A 22,080-nucleotide genomic window follows, 5' to 3' on the forward strand; every position below is an offset into this window, starting at 1 on the left:
GGGAGAAACTCCCAGTCTCACAAGAGTGTTTGTTGGAGAGACTCACAGGTTCCTAGAATGTACACAAACCCACCCACCCACTGGGGACTCAGCAACAGAAGGGCCCAGTTTGCTTGCGGGAAGCAGGGGAAATCACTGAAATCCAGCGGAGAGCAGAGCAAACACCATTGTTCCCTCTCAGATCCCGCCCCCACATAGTGTCACAACCCAGCAGCTTGGGTTACCCCCGCCCAGGTGAGTACCTATGGCTCTGCACTTCACTATGTAACAGGTGCATCAAGACAAAAAAAAAATGGCCCAAACAAAAGAACAGATCAAAGCTTCAGAAAAAATACAACTAAGCAATGACGAGATAGCCAACCTATCAGATGCACAGTTCAAAACACTGGTAATCAGGATGCTCACAGAATTGGTTGAATTTGGTCACAAAGTAAATGAAAAAATGAAGGCTACAATAAGTGAAATAAAGGAAAATGTACAGGGAACCAATAGTGATGGGAAGGAAACAATGGAGTGGACCAGAAGGAAGAAACATCCAATCAGAAAAGAAAGAAGAAACAAGAATTCAAAAAAATGAGAAGGTTTAGGAACCTCCAGAACATCTTTCTTCAAATGTTCCAACATCCAAATTATAGGGGTACCAGAAGGGGAAGAGGAACAGCCATGAGTGGAAAACTTATTTGAACAAATAATAAAGGAGAACTTCCCCAGTCTGGCAAAGGAAATGGACTTCCAGGAAATCCAGGAAACTCAAGAGAGTCCCAGGAAAGATGGACCCAAGAAGAAACACATCAAGGCACATCATAATTACATTAGCCAAGATTAAAATAAAGGAGAGAATCCTAGAAGCAGCAAGAGATAGGGGGACAATCACCTACAAAGGAGTTCCCATCAGACTGTCAGCGCATTTCTCAAGGGAGACCTTGCAGGCAAGAAGGGGCTGGAAAGAATTCCAAGTCATGAAATCCAGAGACCCACATCCCAGATTGCTTTATCCAGCAAGGCTTTCATTTAGAATGGAAGGACAGATAAAGTGCTTCTCAGGTAAGGTCAAGTTGAAGGAGTTTATCATCATCACCAAGCCCTTATTATATGAAATGTTACATGGACTTATCTAAGAAAAAGAAGATAAAAATATGAACAGTGAAAGGACAGCAAACTCAGTCATTAACCACACCTAAAACAAAAGCAAACGAAGAGGACAGCTATATCAGGAGCAGAACCATAGAAATGAAGATCACATGGAGGGTTAGCAACAGGGGAGTGGGAGGAGGAAAAGGGGGGAGAAGGTATAGAGAGTAAGTAGCATAGACGGTAGGTAGAAAACAGATAGGGGGGAGGGCAAGAATAGTATGAGAAATATAGAATCTAAAGAACTTATGACACATGGACTTAAACTAAAGGGGGAGGAATGGAGGGGGAGGGGTGTGCAGGGTGGAGGGGAATGAAGGGGGGAAATGGGACAACTGTAATGGTATAGTCAATAAAATATATTAAAAAGAAAAAATAGGCATTCTCAGAAATTGCTTGTGAAGAAAAAGGATACAATCTTTATGAAGTCAGGAATGATAACTCAAGTAGATTTAAGAACATTTCATTTCCTGAGTTTTCCAACTGTCCCTTAAATGTATCCATGCAGATTTCTTCCAGACTTCTCCATTAAACTGAGACAGTAAATGTAGTTTCAGTATTTTTAGCTCAGCTCCTGCTGAACTACAGTTACCTTCAAAATTTTCAAACAAAAATACTGAAATTTATATTTAGTACCTCTACCATAAACTAAGTCATAAAGTCATGAGTTGGAATATCAGTTAATTACTTAATTTTTTTTCACCTTTATAATCTGGTCAAAATACAGACTTCGAGTGTTGAAATAACTTCAAAGTTCATTGTATTTTTCATTCCACTGTAATGATAAAACACATTCATGTAATTGCTTGGATAACCTTTCTCTTAGAATTGAATCTTTATTTTGTATGTCATATTTCACTTCATCTTCCACATCTGATAGTTTCTATAGTTTTATATATATGATTTATTGTTATTGGATCAACGTCAACTGTAGCTGAAACAGTATTCTTGTAAAACCAAAAATACATCTGTCAGAATATTAAAGCCAAATCTTAAGAAAATTTCATTTTCCAAAGGTTTACTTCAATTTTTTCTTGTCTCTATTAAATATGTAAGGCTTGATTCAGTTCCTAAACTACTTTTTCAGTTTTTAAAAAGACTTTATTTAGACAGAGGTAACAGTGGAAGAGAGGGAGAGAAACATCAGTGTGTGGTTGCCTCTCATATGCCCCCCACTTGGGACCTGGCCTGTAACCCAGGCAGGTGCTCTGACTAGGAATCGAACTAGCAAACCTTTCGTTTGTAGGATGCCACTCAATCCACTGATCCACACCAGCCAGGCCTGTTTTTTCAGCTCTTGCACCACAAGCAACCACAATGTTTAAATATTCTTCCAATTCTTACTTCAATTTTCTGCTTTCTAACTATAATTGAATTCATTTTTTTTGATGTATGGTATAAAATCAAACTTACCTACCATTAAAGTAATTTATATTTTTATTACATCATTCAAAAATAGTTGAGCACAGTGCATTAATAGTGAATTAAAACATCCAGAAAATTTTCTAAACTTTTTGGCTTAAAGTCCAGATTTTCTAAAACTGGCTCACTCTGTTCAAAAAATACAATCATAATTTTATTGTTGCTTTTTACTTTTTTCGAGATTTATTTTTAGAGAGGGGAAGGGACACATCCATGTGTGGCTGCTTCTCATGTACCCCCTAACTGGGGACCTGGCCTTCGCCCTGACTGGGAATCGAACCAGCAACCCTTTGGTTCACAGACCTGTGTTCAATCCACTGTGCTACATCAGCCAGGGCAACCCATTTTTAATATACTAACAAGATTTGGTATTTCAGATGTTTCTATCATCTCTGTAAGGCCAATAAAAAATCATTATACATAAAGCTGTTTAATAAATACATATAATCACTATTATCTTACATTAGTTTTTTCTTCATGAATTATATATATGCAACTTTACATATATATACACTCCTTCATGTCTGCCTTTTAAAAAATATTTTAGAAAGAGGGGGAGAGAAACATCGATGTGTGAGAGATACATTGCTTAGTTGCTTCTTGCATGCCCCTAACATAGGACCTGCCACAACCCAGGCATGGACCGTGACTGGGAATTGAACCAGCAACCCCTACACTCAATCCAATCACACCAGCCAAGTGGTTTTTGGAGAAGCATTCATTTTGCTGCATCTATTAGTAGGTTATCCACCACCCCCCTTTTGTTGCTAAATACTATCATATCTTTATTTTTTAAAAAGGTTTTTAGAGGGGGGAGAGAGGAAGAGTAGTATCAATTGGTTGCTTCTCATATGTGCCTTGATCAAGGACTGAACCCCCAACTATGTGCCCTGACTTGGAATTGAATTGACCACCCTTTGCCTTGTGGAACAACACTGAACCAATTGAGCCACACTGGTCTGGGTCATGATATTCATTTCAAAAAATTTCAAAACTGCAATTGAAAAAAATCATGAGCTAGAACAGAACCTAATTGCTATTTATGTTATTAAAAAATTTAACTTTGGATGATACATTTAATCCCCGTGCACGCAACCTGCGATAATCAACATACAGAGCTAAACCTTGGTACTGGTACAATTTTGGTTCTCAACAAAGTTGTTCATGGAAAACATGTTTCAACTAACAAAACTTTGGGTTTTGATTCTCTAAACAAGACGTTCATGCTGATACCTGTTTGATCAGACACATGTCTCTCGGGTGACAAAAGATTTTTTAAAAATTGCTTCTCAGTTTTGCAGAACTGCAATATTTATCTATTTCTGCTTTGATTCCCAGCAGACTCAGCTATTTTAAAGGAATGTAAAAACTTTTGAAACTTTTTACCCTTGATATGACTTAATATTCTGTTATGATTTATCTACACCAAAAACTGCATACTTATACAATAAAAATAAAACCAAAGCAAAAAAATTATTCAGAGGCCAAAAGTGTTGTCCCAAACTGACAGACAGTGCTTCCGCAAAACTATTGTTAAAAACAACACAAAAATTTTTTAGTAGTAGTACAACTATGTAAGGGATAGAGAAATTCCTTTGAAGGGCTCTTTTCCTACTGTGGCATAAACTGAACTGGCAGAAATGCTAGGTATTTCTCAGATGTCACTAAGGCAGGAGGAGACCCACTTTACCAATTATCAAGGTATCTTGTAACAATTAGCTTGAACTAATGAGTTTATAGAATTTGTATCAATTTTATCACATCACAGGAACGAAGGTCGTTATCTCAACCTATACCTTTATTAAAATTAAAAATGCACTAACCCTTTGGTCCAACTATTTTGCTTCGAAAAAATTTACTTATTGTATATATTCACATGAAGATTAACCTCAAGAAATTCACCTACCTCTGGGCCAGATAATGTCCTAAATGCTTTACATGTTAATAGGTTTAATAATTAGCTTTATGAGATAGGTATTTCCATTTTACAAATAAACTGAGGTTTGGAGATTTAAAATTGCCTAAGTTCATACATAAGGACTTATGAGTAGATTACAAGGATAATTTTGAAAATCTGGTAGGCCTCTGCTCTTATCTATACAACATACTAGTGAAACGGAACTAAATACACAGCTACATATCCATGGTCTTTTTGTTATGACTAAAAATGCATAACCTATGGATAAATATTCTAATTTTACAGATGAGGAAATTGAGGTTTGGAGAGGCTGAATGATTTGCTTAAGGTCACACAAGTAATGCTGGAGTTGGACTTCAAACCCTGACAGGAATCCAGACTTGACAATCACTACACGACACTGGTCAAATTCATTATGGTATATTCATTCAATGGAGTATGTTGCAGCCCTAGAAAATGACAAAGTTCTGTGTATATTGATATGTGAGAGTATGCAAGATAAATAAATCACTAACCAAAAAGAAACCCAGTGTACAATTACGATTAGCTATTGTTTGCATAAAAACTGTATCATTAAATCAGGGACCTACAAGTAGATACAAAATTTGGAGTGTATGTGCACTTGCCTAATGGAACAGAATATACCTCTCATGAGATCCACTTTAAATGAAAGCACTTAAACCTGACTTCCTAATTCAGTTTATGAATTTTCCTTGAATGTGTCAAGCTTATACATTTTAAACTTTGAAGAAATTATTATTTTGTTTATATTTAATCATTAATTCAAAGATATAAATTTACTTTTGGCAGTTGAACCCACAGTTGGCAGTCATTTCTAATTCAAAGTGGACTAACCTTGTTTCCCAAGCCAAACCTTGGTTTCTTGCAACATCCTGACCGTATCAAGAAGCCAGTGAGGCCATGGGAAGGTAACAAAATTACTACATGAACATCATTGAAAATAGTGACAGATATTATAAACCAACATTATATACTTTATATACCTAATTGAAACAGAGCAAACAATCACTGCCTAAGCTCTTTACGTGATTCAAGAAAACGTCTGAGAATAAGTAGCATAGAAGGTAGGTAGAAAATAGGGGGGAGGGCCAAGAACAGTATGGGAAATATAGAATATAAAGAACTTGAGACACGTGGCTATAAACTAAGGGGGGTAGAATGGTGGGGGAGGGAGTGTGCGGGTAGAGGGGAATGAAGGGGGGGAACAGGACAACTGTAATGGTATAATCAATAAAATATATTTTAAAAAGTCTGAAAACATTTTAAGGCTTTACACCAATAATTAAGTCTGAAACAATGTTAATAGAGCTAAAACTTAAAATAAAGTCTTCCAATATTCCCCTTTGAACAAATTCTTAACCATTTGAGTTCTAGAAATGAACTGCTTTATGCAGGATTATAAATGTACCGAAATGATGGCAGTTTTGCCACACACCTAAATTAGGAATACAACCCTTTAAATGCTTAGGCTTTAATGTAGTTTCTAGAGACACTCTTTAATCACAAATAAAGATAAAATGTATCCAATGAGAGATCGTTTCTTGTGAACAGAAGGTGTCATATTCATTTTACCTGACTGCATTTTACCTGACCTCCCAGACTGAAAAAATACTGTTATATTAACAGGTTTCAAGTGTCATGTTAAAATGTAATACCTAAACATAACCACTCTCATTAATATAGGAATAATTTTGAGCCAATAAAATTAATGTAAACCAAGTTTATTTTGCTTTTTTAAGTAGTGTTCTTAAAGCACTACAGCTTGGTAAACAATGTAAATTAGTATAAGTCATCTCAAAAGCCAGTTTTGTTTTTTTTTAATGAGTTGTTAAAAAGATGCAGCCTATTCTAACAGGATAAATATTTTTAACCATTTCACTTTGAGTTAATGAAGGCTCACAAATGAGCAACACTCCTCATTGAGGAAAACAAAAAGCTGTTGTCGACAAGCGACAGCACACACACACAAAACCAAAAAAAGAACTGTGTAAAAATAACTAACTGTGTTCACATATTTTTGAAGTCGCTTTACAATGGGATGATATGCACATGATCTTGCTGCAAACTTGCCATACAGACTTGTAATACATGTAGTCTAGACAAACAATTCAGTCCAAGAAGTGCTTACTTCAGATAATGCAGCACTATAATTCTTTTAAGAATGCAATTTGTTTTACTCATTATTTTTCTTCTAGGCTGAAATACAGGCCAGAAAGAAAATGCTCCCTAATTAAAAATTGGTATTGTTTACAGAAAAAAAAATTGTGTAAATTTTGCATTAGAATTTACAAGTATCTGTTCAAATCCAATTTGCCTCCTCCCCCCATCCCAACCACAAAACAGGCATGAAGTAGAATTTTTTAAAAATGCCTTAATTTTCAACTTCATGCAAACTAAATAAAGATGACCAACAAAAGCTTTAACAATGGAAGGTATTTCACAGAAAATTTCTTATACAAAAACACTTAAGAAAAAGGGCCACTAGGTGACATTTTAATTTACAAATTGGCATCATTTTGGTCGACAAATATCCAGATGCTGTTTTCTTCTGCTAACGAGAGTTGCAGAGGAAGGAAAAACAAACAAACAAACAAACAAACAAAATGACTTCTGATTTTAATCACACATTTCTTCTGGAATTTCATGTGGATTAAGGATGCCAGGGACAGACATTTGAAGTTTATGTTTCTCTTCTTGAGCCTGTCGAAGGGCTGTTTCTCTTTCTTCCAAAAACAGATCAGATGTATCTTCACCTGCAAACTCCTGCAATAAAGGTTAACATATATATATTACAAAAAAAATTAATAAATCTTTAGGGGTAAAAAAGTACAGATAAGCATATCCCTATTTAGACAAGGGATATATTTTTTTCCATCAATTGGTTAGGTTCAAATTATGTTATGATGTGGCAGAATTAAAAACCAAAAGTGTTAGTGGAGGGAGAAAAGGTTATACAAGAGAGTCCTAGTATGATAGAAAAATTTTTCATAAGCAAAGATAACAAGAAAGCTGTTTTTTTCCTAAGACTAATGACCAACTTTAGCTATAATTGTCTTCATAGCTGTATTAAGTAATTTTCATTCTCCTTCTACTTTATGGATTTTTTACACTAAGCTAGATTTCTTTCTTTCTTATTTACTTATTAATTTTAGAAGACAGGATGGAGGAAGAAGAAAGAGAAACAACTGCTGATTGCCTATTGCACACCCAACTGGGGGCCAAACCCACAACCCAGGCAATGTGCTACAACCAACCAGGAATCCAACTGGTGAACTTTCTTTTGCCTTGCTGGGCAATGCCCAACAAAAATCAACCACACCAGTCCGGACCAAAATGAATTAATAGAAAGTTTCAGAAAAACAGTATTTCAAACCTGTACTCTTCCTGGTCTTGACTGTTTTTCATTCTGTAATCAATCTCACAGTACTAAGAATGTACATTATTTTAAAAGCCCATTCATTTTACACTATAGATAGAGTAATTCTACAATGCACTTAAATAATAATTAAGTCTCAATATTTCTGCAAATGTAAATAAAATGCATACCTTTATTTGTACTAGGAAATCCCTAAGATGTTCCTTGAAAGCAGGAATATCCTGATTTAAGCTGAAAAGCCCCGTCACAAAGAGCTTTACTTGAGCACTGCAAATCAAAACACAATAATTAAAATAATCACCTTTTTAAAAATGAAAATTGTGTTTATTACAATTATATATATTTACTCTTGTAGATGAGGGAATGCAGACTTAAGGAGATTAGCCACATATTCCTGAATAAACATTTGGTTGTTAACTGGATTCCCAGGATTTAATGGTGTACTTATTTTTCCTTCTTCAACCAAATTAAACATATATGCAAGTATTGACGCATGCATTGTCAAACCTGTTGATAAAAAGAACATTATTAACTCTAAGATTTAATAACAACTGAAACACTTAGTATTTTTATAGTTTCAAATTCTTACCAGCAGTATGTGAGGTGTCTGTCACAACAGAAAAGATATGTTGAAGAATATCACAAAAATAAGTCTGATAAAAACTCTGAGCTGCAGCTTCCTCTTGTGCAACATTTTGTAAGAGTGTAAAAAGGATCTGTAAGCCTAAAATACACAAAACATTGGCAAATCACAGACTGATAAACATTATTCATAATAGTGTTTCACCAACAAACTATTCTGATTCAAAACCCATTCTCCCTTTTAAGCTAGTGATTATTTGATTAAATTACCTTCTATCAGTAATGGAGTTCAACTAAAGTCAATGTCTGTTTACTTATAGACTATAATAACCACTACTACCATTCCACTATGTCTGGAGAATTGGTTGATTCAGTCCACATCCACACCAAAAACAGCACACCCTAAGTAGAAGTTCCTATATGGGTAAGGGATGGTCTTCTTCCTACCTTAAATTTTATGCCCATAACCCTGTAACTAATCCTGCCTATGGACTTTGTCTGAAATAGACAAACTACTTTTAGGATTTACTCAGGTCTGCATATGCAATTGAAAAACTGAGAAATCTGTGACAAATGAAGTGATATCTACCTGTCTACAATGATACATCTATCTCTAAGCGTCTCTATTCTGTAGACTGGCAGACAAATTTATAAAAAGGACTTCATCTATATGCATTTACCTGTATCAGCAACATTTCTCATAGTATGTTTAAATGCCCAAATAATGGAATCCAAAACAAGTTTAAACTGTGCAGGTGGAATAGCCAGAAATGCTGGGAAACAATGAGAATTGACAGCCTGAAGTAGTAAGAAAAAGTTTGTTCTATGTTCAGGATATTCTTCAAAGTCCTAAAAGTAAATGGTGGAAACAAAATCAAGTTTAAATACCTTAATAACATGTTAAATGGGATTGGAAAAGCAAACGTTAAATTCAATATACTTGTTAGTGGAACCCATAAAGATGTATGAACCCTGAAAGGCAAATCCAAAGACAATAGAATTCACCTCTCATTGGAAATAAAGTTACCATTTATCAAACAAATGAATTATGAAAATGAGGAAACACAAGGTCACATTATCAAAGAACCATTGAAATGCACATGAAGAACACTTTTTCTAATAACTCTGAGACTGTTATCACTTAATTTTAGTGACTTTGAGACCATAATACAAGTTAGAAAAGTTGCTAGCTATTGTGTAAATTTGTATACTAACATTTCTTTTCTAGGTTAATGTATTTTCTCATGCCTTATAAAACACATACTTTTGTAACTGCAAATGTAGGCCTGCCTTTTTATTTAAACAAATATACATAAATTCTTAATGTCTGAAGTACACCGAGATTTGAATAAATTCAAGTTCCCATTTGAATGTTACATTTGTTTTCTTTTTGTTTAAACATTAAACTCCAAAACTTATCCTGCAGAATTACCCATTTTTAACTAAAATGTAAATCATATTACCTTATTTATCATATTCAATGTGCATTCAAAAACTGCATCAAATATTTGAGGTATTTCAGCTGTTATATGTCCTCCCAACTTGTTGACAATAATAGCCATAGTACTAAGCACTTCTGGTTCTCTAGCAGCTGGGACATTTCTCTGATAATCAATGAGAACTGCATCCAACAGAGGAGGAACAAAATTTTCAGCTACCTGTTAAAAAAAAGACCTTTTAAGTTTAATCCATGCATTTGGTCACTATTATAAAAAGTGAGGTCCTGTAATCTCTAAGGCTGGTCTACTATAAACTGGAAATCCTGTGCTTTGAATCTAGCTTTTGGGTACACCAAAACATTTTACTAAAACCAACCAAGACATCACAATAGGCTGGGAAGGGACAAGAACATATTATAGCTCAAACTGATAATTACCAAGGAAACTAAGGTCCAAAAACCAAGTGAATGACTCAGAGCTATGGTGGCACGAGGATTCCAGTGATACTACGTATGTAGGAGGAATAACCTAACAGAAAGGAAAAGTCTTCCTAACTGAATTGTATCAGTTTCTGCAACAAATAATATCTATAAAAACCAAGGTACTCATATCCGTATCTAACCAAAAGCAGATACTCCATATGTTATTTTAATAAAACAACAGCTATCACTTCTCATAAAAACACCAGAAAAACTGTGTGGGGTTTCCATAATTCTCAATAAACTTAGCCATATTCAGGTTTAACTTCCATGCTTTTAAATAGGTTCTCTAGTAAGATGTATACAATAAACACAACCAATGCTTTGTTAAGTGAAGATTGCTAGTTAGTAAGCACCCTACCACACAAAACAGGTTTAGTGAGTTGTGATGGAAAAGAACAAAATTGTATTTTGAATTACTTATTTTGTACCTCTCATTTCTTCTCTTCATACTGACTGAAATAATTCTTTCCCTACAAACTGGATCTGAAGTGTTTTTTAATAGCTTTGAATTCACTGCCCCAAACGTTAACATAAACTCTTCATGTAAAATATAATGATGCTATCTTTGTAATTATCTGAAATTTGCCCAAGCTACTATAAATTATGATCTTCACAATTCCATCAATCCAACCTTTTTAACTTCCTAATTTTAGTTAGTTCTGCTTTTATAATGCACATGTTCAAAACTTTTCAATATTTAAATCTGATACCTTGAAAATTCTACAATTGTTTTCCTGAAAATTATTTCCTTATCAATTCCTTTTCATGCTGTTTCCTTATCAACAGCATGAAAATTTCAAAATTATACAAGGAGATTAATTTGGAACCACTTGCCAACCACTATTTCCACACAGCAGTTAGCAGGATAGGACTTTTTGTACTATTTCAAGGACCAAGAAAATGAAAAAGTTTAACAATAATTAAAAATAATTTACATTTTTCCAAGTCAAGGCACATGGAACTAATTTACTTTCTGAAAACCACATTCCTTTCTGGAAATGATTTAACACTAAAAGCAGTAAAAGAGTATAAGACTTTCAATTTCAAATCCTCAGCTCAGAAAGCACTCACTGAAGAAGCAAACTAATGGCAGCTTTGTAAATTGCTTTGAAAATCATGAACACAAGTATTTCATCTGAACTCGATGATCTATTCATAAAAAAATAAAAATGAGCCAATCTCAGCAATCTTGTTACATATCACCACCTTCTCCAAATAACAGCAATTTCTCTGGAAGATTGCTTATAATGGCTACTATTTTTAAGTACTCAAGGACTCAGTAGACATTGAAATTATCTTTATTTTTTTAAAAAAGATTTTGTTTATTTTTAGAGGGAAAGTGAGGCAGAGAGGGAGAGATACATCAATGTGTTTCACACACCCCCTACTGGGGTCCTAGCCTGCAACCCAGGAATGTACCTTGACTGGGGAATCGAACCAGTGACCCCTTGCTTCACAGGCTGGGGCTCAATCCACTGAGCCACACCAGCCAGGGTTGAAGTTACTTTAAATCAGCCAAATGCATACAGAGATAAAGCATATTCCAGAGAATGCATTATCAACTTAAACAAAAAGCACATCACATCGTCTCACTTACCATCTGTGGATCATTAGACCGGCTCACCCAACCAGATATTAACTTTAAAGTTTCCCTTTTTACTGTTCGCATACTTCTAATCAACGGTTGCTTTGTAACCATCTCACCTAAAAAATATAATCAAGTGGAAACCAACTTGACAACTAAAATTCTATACTGGTAATTACATGTGATTCCAATATTATTTACCATTAAAAAACTATCAAGATAAATTTATTGAAGAAATAATACTAATTTTATAAAGCAAGGGGCATGCAATTGGTTAAAAAATTACCTAGAGTTACTTGGAGGAAGGGTTATTTAAATTCTGTTAGAAGTATAAAATTCTTACACTAAGGCAGTGAACATTGCCTTAATATAACTGATGCTATATAGCATTCCATAAAAATTCAAAATCACTTACCATTGGCTTGGATAGCTGCAGAAATATTTTCACTGAGGCACTTGTATACATTAAGCATATCTAAGTAAATTCTTCCAAGCTGAATTACAAAGGGGTGTCCCACAGCTTTGCAGGCTCTCACATTTGTTTTCAATATGCTACCAAGCTGCTTGACTGTTTCAGGATCTTTAAGTATATCCACATTCTGTGAAACAAAAAGTATTTATTTATCACAGAATTATCCTTGTAATTACTAAAGCAAAAAAACACTACCCATCTTATTTTTAAAAAATATTTTATTTATTTATTTACTTATTTTTAGAGAGAGGGGAAGGAGAAAGAGTAGGGGAGAAACATCAGTGTGTGGATGCCTCTCATGTGTCCCCCACTGGGGACCTGGCCCACGACCCAGGCATGTGCCCTGACTTGGAACCAAACCAGTGACCCTTTGCTTCACAGGCCCCTGGTCAATCCACACCAGCCAGGGCTACCCATTTTATTTCAAAATCATAGTCACATTTGTTAACCCCAAATGGTGTAACAAACACAGAAGTTTATTACCAATACCTACAATTAAGATCAGTGTAAAATATTCCCAATTTACCAGCAAAACAAAATAAAAATATACTACTGTATTTTAAAAGAATGTGGAAAAGCACAGACCATTTATCAATCAACTATACATGTCAATAGTATGGAATTCAATGCTTTTATAAGTAATAATCTTGAATTCCATTAGAACTTTTGCAAAAAGTAATATAACTTACTTTGGTTGCCTGCTGGATTATGCTATCCCAAACTTGATTCGGAAGTAGCATGTATTTTTCTATCAAATGTTCTTGTACTGTTTGGTCTGTTTGTGCACCAATCATGTACCCCACAGCTTCATAAAATGTATGGACCTACGTTAAAAGGCAGACATGTTATTTTTACATTGTAATAAGAAAACCATGCAATTCAGGCATATACTAAACTTATTTAATTAAAGTGCCAGAAGTAATTATACAAGATAAGAATATATAGCCTAACCAATTTCTGGCTGAATTTCTGCTTCACTATGAAAACCAGACACGAACTGAATCCAATAGTGGCACACTTTCCAGTCCTGTTAATAAATTCTGACTAAAACAATAGTTACTGTCTAAGAATATATGCTAAAATCTCCCATACCTGTTGAGGCTGAAGATCACAAATTATAGTGTTAATGTTGTTCAAAATCTCATCGATAAACGGCATTACTTCTCCAACCTGAACCTGAACAAAATGCCTGCGACATTTCTGAGCTATTTTAATGAAAGTATCACAAGCCATGTCTTGGACTCCATCATGGGTCTCTAATGAAACAAAAACATTTATTTAAAAAGTTAAGAAATATCTTTTGTTCAACCAAAATAAACTAAATAAAATATATGGAGAATTTACCATGCATGAATTCAAACAGCTTGTTAACTACTGTCTTCAAAAATTTCCAGTGAGCTCTTAAAAATCGTGGATATTGACCTACTATGTACATGATGTTTGATGCAATGATAGCTTTATTATCTTTGCCTCTTTTCTGTTCACATAATCCTAATAGATCCTGTAAAATAAGACAACTTTCAGTAATTTATAATATAAGTTATCTAATGATTTCAGTCCACACATACAACATGCATACCTTTATAACTGTAACAAGAAATCGTTTTTCATCCTCTTCATGCATTGCTCCACTAATAGAGCCTATTGCCCAACACAATGTATTTAAATTTTTCCATGACCACTCTGTACCATTCACTTGATTGTGAAGTTTCTCAGTCATTATTCTTTCTGTATCTACATAATCCAGATGAGTAAGATAAACTACAAAGGAAAAAAATTCCAAATGTTTCAAATGCAAAACTTAATGAACAGAAAGATTTTTACCAAGGGGAGAGCAGCACATTAATAAAATGGCCATTGTAAGATTCAGAAACTAGGTGTACCACTTTTCCTAAATATTTTCAACCTAGAACAGAACCGCATTGATAAAAATTAAATAAATACTGACTTACCTAATGTTTCTCTCATATTCTTATATAAATTTATGGAATCTGTATCCTTCATGAATTCTCTTACAACTTCTCCTTGATCATTTTCTACAACTAATACTTCCTCTGGCTTAGCCATACGACTAACCATCAATAAACGAACCTATTCAACAAGAAAAACCTTGTTAAGTCTTTCCAATCAGCCACATCAAATGCAGTGATAAAGTTAAGATGTAAGTCAGGGCACATGCCTGGGCTGCAGGCCAGGTCCCCAGTAGGGGACACATGAGAGGCAACCACACATTGATGTTTCTCTCCCACTCTTTCTCCTTCCCATCCCCCCTCTCTAAAAATACATAACTTTTTTTTTTAAAGTTAAGATATATGCACCTTAAGATACTAAATTACCCCCACAATATAAATGAACATATTTAAAACTGAATTCTACAACAGTCATTCTCAAAATTTATCATAAATAAAAATCAACTGTTAAGTTTCGATGGCCTCATTCCGAGACAAATTCAGTAGATGGGGATGGCCCAAATCTGCATTTCTAACAAACTTACGGATTATTGATGCCGCCTGTAAAGGGACCACAATTTTTTAGAGCCTTAGCTCTTATACTAATCCCTTTAATGTTCTGGTTTTCAACATGAATGGAGAAGTTGGATTCTTTTTATAGCTCATCATTTATTTGAATAGATTAGCCAAAATCACAGTAAGCAACAGGAAGAGCACTCAACCACCCACTTTCCTGTTACCTTGGATAACACGGGCAAATACAGCTGTCTCCGGGGAGGAACATCAAAATGCTGACTCCCAGACAGTAATGGAGAGGCAGATGTAGAGAATGGGCTCTCTCTATAGAGTTCAGCTGCCAAATGATTCCAGTACTCAAGACAAATCTTAAAGATTTCCGTTTCCTCCACTTCTGATACCAACAACATATAATGAAGGGCCTACAAAGACCAAAACTATTAAAATAATCCTTAGCATCATTAACGAAACGACTTTCCACTCATTATGTTATTTAGAAATAAAATTTCACGTTTTATTTTTCACAGCTCTGAAGTTTCATTATTTGTGTAACAGACTATTATTGATCTAGGAGCAAATTCTGCTTTCTACTGACATGCCCTAAACACATCAAAAACCTTATGAGGTAGTTACTTGGTAACCGAGAGCAAAATGGTAGCATGTTCATCATGTCCAAAATGATGAATATGTACATAAAATGTGATATAGCCATGAGAAAATATTATTTATCCATAAAAAGGGTGAGGTACTAATACATGTAGTAACATGCATGAACCTTGAAAACATGTTAAGTGAAAAAAGCCAGTAACAAAGCACCATTTATTAAGATTCCACTTACATGAAAGTTTTAGAATAGCCTAATTCCAGAGATAGAGCAAATTACTGGCTGTTAGGGGATGGGGGGAGACAAGAATGAGGTAACTTTCAATGCATAATTCTTTTGTGGGTGATAAAAATGTTTTGTAATGGGCAGATGGTTGAAAACATTGAATGTACTCAATGTCACTAAATTATACACTTTAAACTGGATGGTTTTATGTTATGTGGATTACACCTCAATTTTTAAGTAAGGCCATTAGACAATCTGAGAAATGACATGTCTACATGCTCTTTAGTGATTTAAAAAAAAAAATTATGTAAATAATAATACCAGAAGCCAAAGGCTCCAACAAAGCTTACCTCCATAAGTGTTTCCCTGAGATTTAGTCTTTTCTCTATAAGTTGACCATGTTCCTTAAGAAATGTGCAGAGAAACAAACTGAGATTTTGAATAAAATTCTGTTCATCATCTTTTCCATTTGAGTATGCAAGTCGAATATTGGTATTTAAAGGAAGCATCTGCAAGTTTAAATAAAGACTGTTAGTCTGCATTTTAAAACCAACACTACTTTAAATGCCAAGATCCCATCACCCTTTTACTAATACTAAAACAGTTAAATAGCTTATTCTTCACAAGAACTCCATCTGTCTTGTTTTTGTATCTTTGTGTTGTAGCTTTGTTTTTTTTTCCCTTTAACGTTGTAAGTAGTATGACTTCTTCAGATAAGTCTCTGAATTTTCCCCTGTATCAAATTTCACTTTCCTTTAACGATACTAAAAACATAAAAATTCATTCAGGTAATGTATATAGTAATGTAATATTACAATTAACCTTCTAGATAACTTCATAATATCTAACCAAACTAGGACTGGACAGTCCTCCCTTTCAAAACCTAAGATCAGAAAGTAGAGCCAGTATTAAACCAGATTCGCAATCTTTCAATGACTTTTAAAAATGTTCATTATAATGTCATTTACTCTTAATCTTATCTAATAAATATGCAATCACATTCTAGATTGTCTATTATAAGCAGTGCCAAAATGGTTCAGCTCCAACCCAACTTTTCCTAAGGCACTAAAATTTAGTCCGTGTTTAAGAGTGCTGTTTTACCTGTTTTAGCTGCATCATTGTCAGTGTGAATAGCGTTACAAATTGTTCCTCATATTGGCTTACACTCACACCAGCAATCTCAGTGAGGCACTTCAGAGAGACATTTCGAAACATTGGAACATTCAGGAACTATTTGGATTTAAAAAAAAAGAAAGAAAGAAAGAAAGAAAGAATGAATGGAATTAAATTACTGTGAAACACCTCACTTTAACAGTAAAAAAAAAAAGGATTTTACATGAAACAGAAAAAAAGGCAGATAAACAAATCATTTATTTTGTTACTTTTTTTTTAAATTTTAGAGAAAGGGCAAGGGAGGGAGAAAGAGGGAAACATCAATTGGTGGTTGTCTCTCATACACCCCCTACAGAGGACCTGGCCCCCAACCCAGGCACGTGCACTGACTGGGAATCAGACCAGTGACTCTGCTTCGCATGCTCAATCCACTGAGCCACATCAGCCAGAGCTATTATTTTATTTTGTTTTGAGGAAATTTCAATTACCTATCCAACAGACAATTACTATCCAACAGTTTGCTTTTAGAAGCAAACTGCCTTCTTTTGATGTATCCTTGGACATCTAAAAAACACAAAGTTGCTTAGTAACTTACCCAGGACCTATTATGTGACTTTTAAGGACACCATGTTTTCTGTGTAGTCTAAAAATAACCCAAGATTTGTAATTGCTCAGGATTTTATGAGATGGGCAACACACCTGTGATTAATGAAGGTGCAGGAAAACTAGCTCTTTCATATTCTATTATTGAGAAGATATAAAAACAGCCTACCATTTGTGGATGTTAATTTGGGAAGCATCAAAGTGTCAGAAATGAACCTAACTATTGACCTGATACACAAATCCATACAAAATAAATATTCAGAAAAGTGCATGTCTTATAAATAAAGAATATTACTTGCAGTACCTGTTCCAATAGCAAGACACTTTCAAAAAATTATGTAATAATAAAATAATGCCTCTAATATTATAAACTCATGTTATCAGAATTATTACACTCCCAAACCCTGAAGTACAAAGCTCAAAATATAAATTATAATTGATTGCTTTTAAAGCCATAACTTATACAGACATCTGCCAGGAAAACATTTCAAAGTATAATACAAGGAACAGTAAGTATTCATTTCTGGAAGAACAATTATAAGACTTCATATAGGGATTACATGTTGTTGCTTTAAATTGTCAGGAAAACAAACAAACAACCTTCCATGTTGTGGAAACATTCCTTAACTCACCACATTGTGACCTATATAATCACCTAAAACCAAACCAAATCCTTCACAGTTTTCACATGGAATTTGTGAAATTACATGATATAAGTAGAACAATCATTTATAAGATTTTAATGATAATTCAAAGAATTACTCACTGAAACCACAGAAAGTTCCTCTGAGCAGGTTCCTTACCTCAGAAACAAGGTTGGTTATCGCTATAAATGCAGAAATAGTTTTTCTATACAAAAGACATTTATAAGCTAAGATAATAGGTGCAATTATTCAGTGACAGATGAAATGTATTCACTCTACCTTATAAATTAATGTGCTGATTAACTTTGTCTCAAAAATATATCCAAGTGGAATCCAGTTAAGAAATCTGAGCAATGTTTCCAATGTTGCATGTACAAGTGGAGCATTCTGGGAATTTTCCTGCAACAAAAACATACCTATAAGTAATTATCTTCTTGCAATTATTATTTTAAATAAAGTGAAATTAGAAGCACTTACCATCACAAACTGACACAGCTGAAAAATTTGTGAGAACTCATTGCACATGCTAAAAAAAAAAGTGATCAGTTTAGAAGACAAATAGAAATAATGTAATTATTTATACACTAAAGCATATTAAAAATTTCAGCAATCTGGCCATTAAAAATTTGAGTTACTTCCATTTAAACACATATAACAAAAACTTTTTAAAAAGCTGTATTAAATACTACCAATTCTTGGAGATTTGGTTTTATGTCATCCTTACTCTTTTTAATAGTATCAATCAATCTAATATTTTAAATCAATGTAACCAAAACAAAACTCTGAGATTAAGTAGTAGTAGAATTACATACATGGGTTTGGTAAAAACAGGTTTACAGCTGAGTATGCAAAAGTTCATTCTTATATTTTTATTATTGTATTAATTGCCACATGAACAACTGTAAACCTACTTTTTCTCTATCCTGTATACCCCAAATCTTAAAATGTGCTTATACAACAAAAACCAGAGGAAAAACTGTAAATTCTGAAGCTAGTTTGACTACATTAAAGTATAAAGGTAATATGCTGTGTCCAAGTGACTTCAATAAATTTTTATTACTAAGAAAGAAAGAAAAAAACGTCTTGGCATGATCCTAGTGTTAACAGTATGGAACTGACGAGATGCAGGACTAATAAGAATTCAGTTGACATTTGGACACAAGTCATTTTCTTTGGAAGCCATAACTAAGTTGGGCAACACCCCCTACAGAGGACCTGGCCCCCAACCCAGGCACGTGCACTGACTGGGAATCAGACCAGTGACTCTGCTTCGCATGCTCAATCCACTGAGCCACATCAGCCAGAGCTATTATTTTATTTTGTTTTGAGGAAATTTCAATTACCTATCCAACAGACAATTACTATCCAACAGTTTGCTTTTAGAAGCAAACTGCCTTCTTTTGATGTATCCTTGGACATCTAAAAAACACAAAGTTGCTTAGTAACTTACCCAGGACCTATTATGTGACTTTTAAGGACACCATTTTAGTCATCATATAAAACAGATGCCAAAGTGCTTTCTGGAAACTCTCAATCTATATAATCCTTTCCCATGTGATGTATGTTTTTTTTGCTGTGACAAAAGTATAACATCTTTAACACTACCTGTACTTTTAAAAAGCCTCCAGATTTAGAATGTTAGGGTCCCCTGTAGATCTACTTAAATTTGTGATGAAAAACAATTAAGAGTTATTAAACATTATTTACAGCCACAGTTCCTTCTACCATTTACAATCTACCTCCAAATTCATTTAAATAGTGAGAAATTACTTAAACTTCTAAAATAAAATACTTGCCTGTCTTTTAAATGCTTAGCTTTCACTTGTGTTATCTGTCCACTAGAAAAATCAAATACTTCTTCACTCAAGAGTTTAAGAATCACCATATTATTCTGGCAGAGACTTTCACTGGTCCTACTTGCTCCAACAATATCACTGATAAAAGTTGGCCAGTGTTTTGGCCACTCTTGTTTCAGTATCTAAAATGAGAAAAAATTTTAATTTCATTTCACTTGTCAATGACAATACTTCATACCAAAAGGAGCAAATATTTGACTACTTTGCATTTTCTGATCCCTTATTAAAACAAGAAACATACCACTCTCAACAGAATACAATGGATGGAAAATATAACACAGATAAAGTCCTGTTCTTAACTGTCCCATGATCCTCTCAATTATCCCAGCTGATCTAATCTGGCTCTAGTGTATATTGGTATTAGTATATGTCAGATAAATATGTGCACATAATCCTTGGAGACTAAGCAATAAAAAGGTGACGGGAAGGGGAAAAAGTTTTTGGCTGGCATCTAGCCCTTGATAATACAACATCATTTGGACATATAAATTTGAAAGGAGGCATTAACAACTGGGGAGGAAATCAAATCATCTTTGACCAAAAGCCTAATGAACTGTTTTCAATTTTTTAAGTATGTACTGCATATACTGTACACTAGGGATTTCCCAACCAGATACTCTGTAATAACAACTGTAAGAGGTAGGTAGGTATGTTCTTTGTATTCTTCTCTCTCCTTCTTCAGAGAGAGGCTACCAATGATGAATCCTTAGTTAGAAATTCACTTTATTTTAGTGAAAACCCAAATGTTTTAAGAAATCAAACTTTTACAACAAGTTATCTCAGGAAAAAATCTTGACATTTTTAAAAACTAGGTAAATATTAAAATTCCTAACATTAGATTATATAAACAGTTTGAAAAGCCAAGTAGAGATTAAAGAAATGCTATTTCAAAGGAATGATTTGTAAATTAAGACTGATATAGATGATACAGACAGAAAACATGCATAGTACACCAAGCAAATGAGAGAGTTTTTTCTAATCCATATTAGAACCATAAAAATGATGGGTTTACAATATCTGATGTTTTCTACCAGAGCAAATAAACAATTTCAAACACTAGACAGGTTAACTATTATAGTTATTATAAAGACTATGTACTATCACTACTGCAGTATGTTATTCAGTGAAGTAGGTTTAAACATTTTGCTCAAGTAATCAGCCTAATGAAGCTTTTAACTCTTCTGAGGAAAAGAGTGAATAAAGCTTACCTGAACAAGAATCATATTCAGTTTCCCAATATACACCTTTTCCTTCTAAGAAAAAAAAAAACTTTAAGTTAAATGAGGGCCTAACACAGGCATAGTAAAAACAAAAAAACCCCATAAACATAGGAAAGCCTTGAGAGAAAAAAGTGCCTATATATTGAAACAACTGTGCACATGTATCTGTAGGTCTGTGATAGAGGTAGGAGGTTTTAGGTCAAGATTCAATATTTAAATGATTTTATAATTCCAGCATAATCTCCAAAAAAGCTCTTACCTCTACACAAGTTGGATCAGATGATGTCTTGATAATGAGGCCAACAACGTATTTTTTTATTCCTATTAAAAAAAAACAACAACAGATTTTTATGGCATGCTAATAAATCTTCAGGAAAAAACAGTGGGGGAGTAAGAGGTCAGAGTACAGTCAGCTATTATGCCTAAACCCATCACCAATATTGGCATTTGGGAAAAATTTAGTGTACTACTTGAAATTTTCACATTTTGTTATTAACCTTTACAAAATATAGATTTAATAGTTACAAATTATCTTTTATGATATTTTTGCCTTGGTTGATGTGGCTCAGAGAACTGAATGCCAGCCTGCAAACAAAAGGGTCACTAGTCTGATTCCCAGGCTAGGATACACGCCTCGGTTGTGGACCAGGTCCCCAGTAAGGGGGGCATGTAAGAGGTAACCACACATTGATGTTTCTCTCCCTTTCTTCCTCCCTCCCCACCTCTAAAAAATAAATATAAAATCTTAATAAAGATAATCTTTAACACTACATCAGTTAAACACACCAAATGTTATTTTGAAATAAAAATACACAAAGAACTAATGTGTTGTACACTGTAACAAATACATACAGCAACTTCTGAGGGTTAAAACTACAAAAACCCTGAAGGTGTAACTTTGGAAGTATTACAAAGAAGTTTA

The 22,080-nt window shown here is 34.1% G+C and overlaps 1 protein-coding gene across 2 annotated transcripts in view; it reads right to left on the minus strand.

Annotated features, from left to right (window-relative positions):
* Window positions 1-6,197: 6,197 nt before the first annotated feature.
* Window positions 6,198-22,080, minus strand: part of XPO1 (exportin 1) — a 45,367-nt gene continuing 29,484 nt past the window's right edge. For both annotated transcript variants that reach the window (XM_037048005.1, XM_037048004.1), the window contains exons 5-25: window positions 21,418-21,479; window positions 21,147-21,191; window positions 19,879-20,060; window positions 18,560-18,608; window positions 18,362-18,481; window positions 16,824-16,952; window positions 16,073-16,231; window positions 15,118-15,315; window positions 14,381-14,519; window positions 14,008-14,189; window positions 13,773-13,929; window positions 13,521-13,684; window positions 13,118-13,252; window positions 12,372-12,555; window positions 11,969-12,075; window positions 9,914-10,108; window positions 9,131-9,299; window positions 8,458-8,592; window positions 8,216-8,375; window positions 8,039-8,135; window positions 6,198-7,255 (exon numbers count right to left, since the gene is read on the minus strand). In XM_037048005.1, coding sequence (XP_036903900.1) covers window positions 7,109-7,255; window positions 8,039-8,135; window positions 8,216-8,375; window positions 8,458-8,592; window positions 9,131-9,299; window positions 9,914-10,108; window positions 11,969-12,075; window positions 12,372-12,555; window positions 13,118-13,252; window positions 13,521-13,684; window positions 13,773-13,929; window positions 14,008-14,189; window positions 14,381-14,519; window positions 15,118-15,315; window positions 16,073-16,231; window positions 16,824-16,952; window positions 18,362-18,481; window positions 18,560-18,608; window positions 19,879-20,060; window positions 21,147-21,191; window positions 21,418-21,479 — 2,915 coding nt within the window. In that variant the 3' untranslated portion in view covers window positions 6,198-7,108. The remainder of the gene's footprint in view (window positions 7,256-8,038; window positions 8,136-8,215; window positions 8,376-8,457; window positions 8,593-9,130; window positions 9,300-9,913; window positions 10,109-11,968; window positions 12,076-12,371; window positions 12,556-13,117; window positions 13,253-13,520; window positions 13,685-13,772; window positions 13,930-14,007; window positions 14,190-14,380; window positions 14,520-15,117; window positions 15,316-16,072; window positions 16,232-16,823; window positions 16,953-18,361; window positions 18,482-18,559; window positions 18,609-19,878; window positions 20,061-21,146; window positions 21,192-21,417; window positions 21,480-22,080) is intronic.

The sequence above is a fragment of the Sturnira hondurensis genome, unplaced genomic scaffold (assembly GCF_014824575.4).
Source record: "Sturnira hondurensis isolate 20B ecotype Veracruz unplaced genomic scaffold, ASM1482457v3 Scaffold0006413, whole genome shotgun sequence".
Lineage (NCBI taxonomy): Eukaryota > Metazoa > Chordata > Mammalia > Chiroptera > Phyllostomidae > Sturnira > Sturnira hondurensis.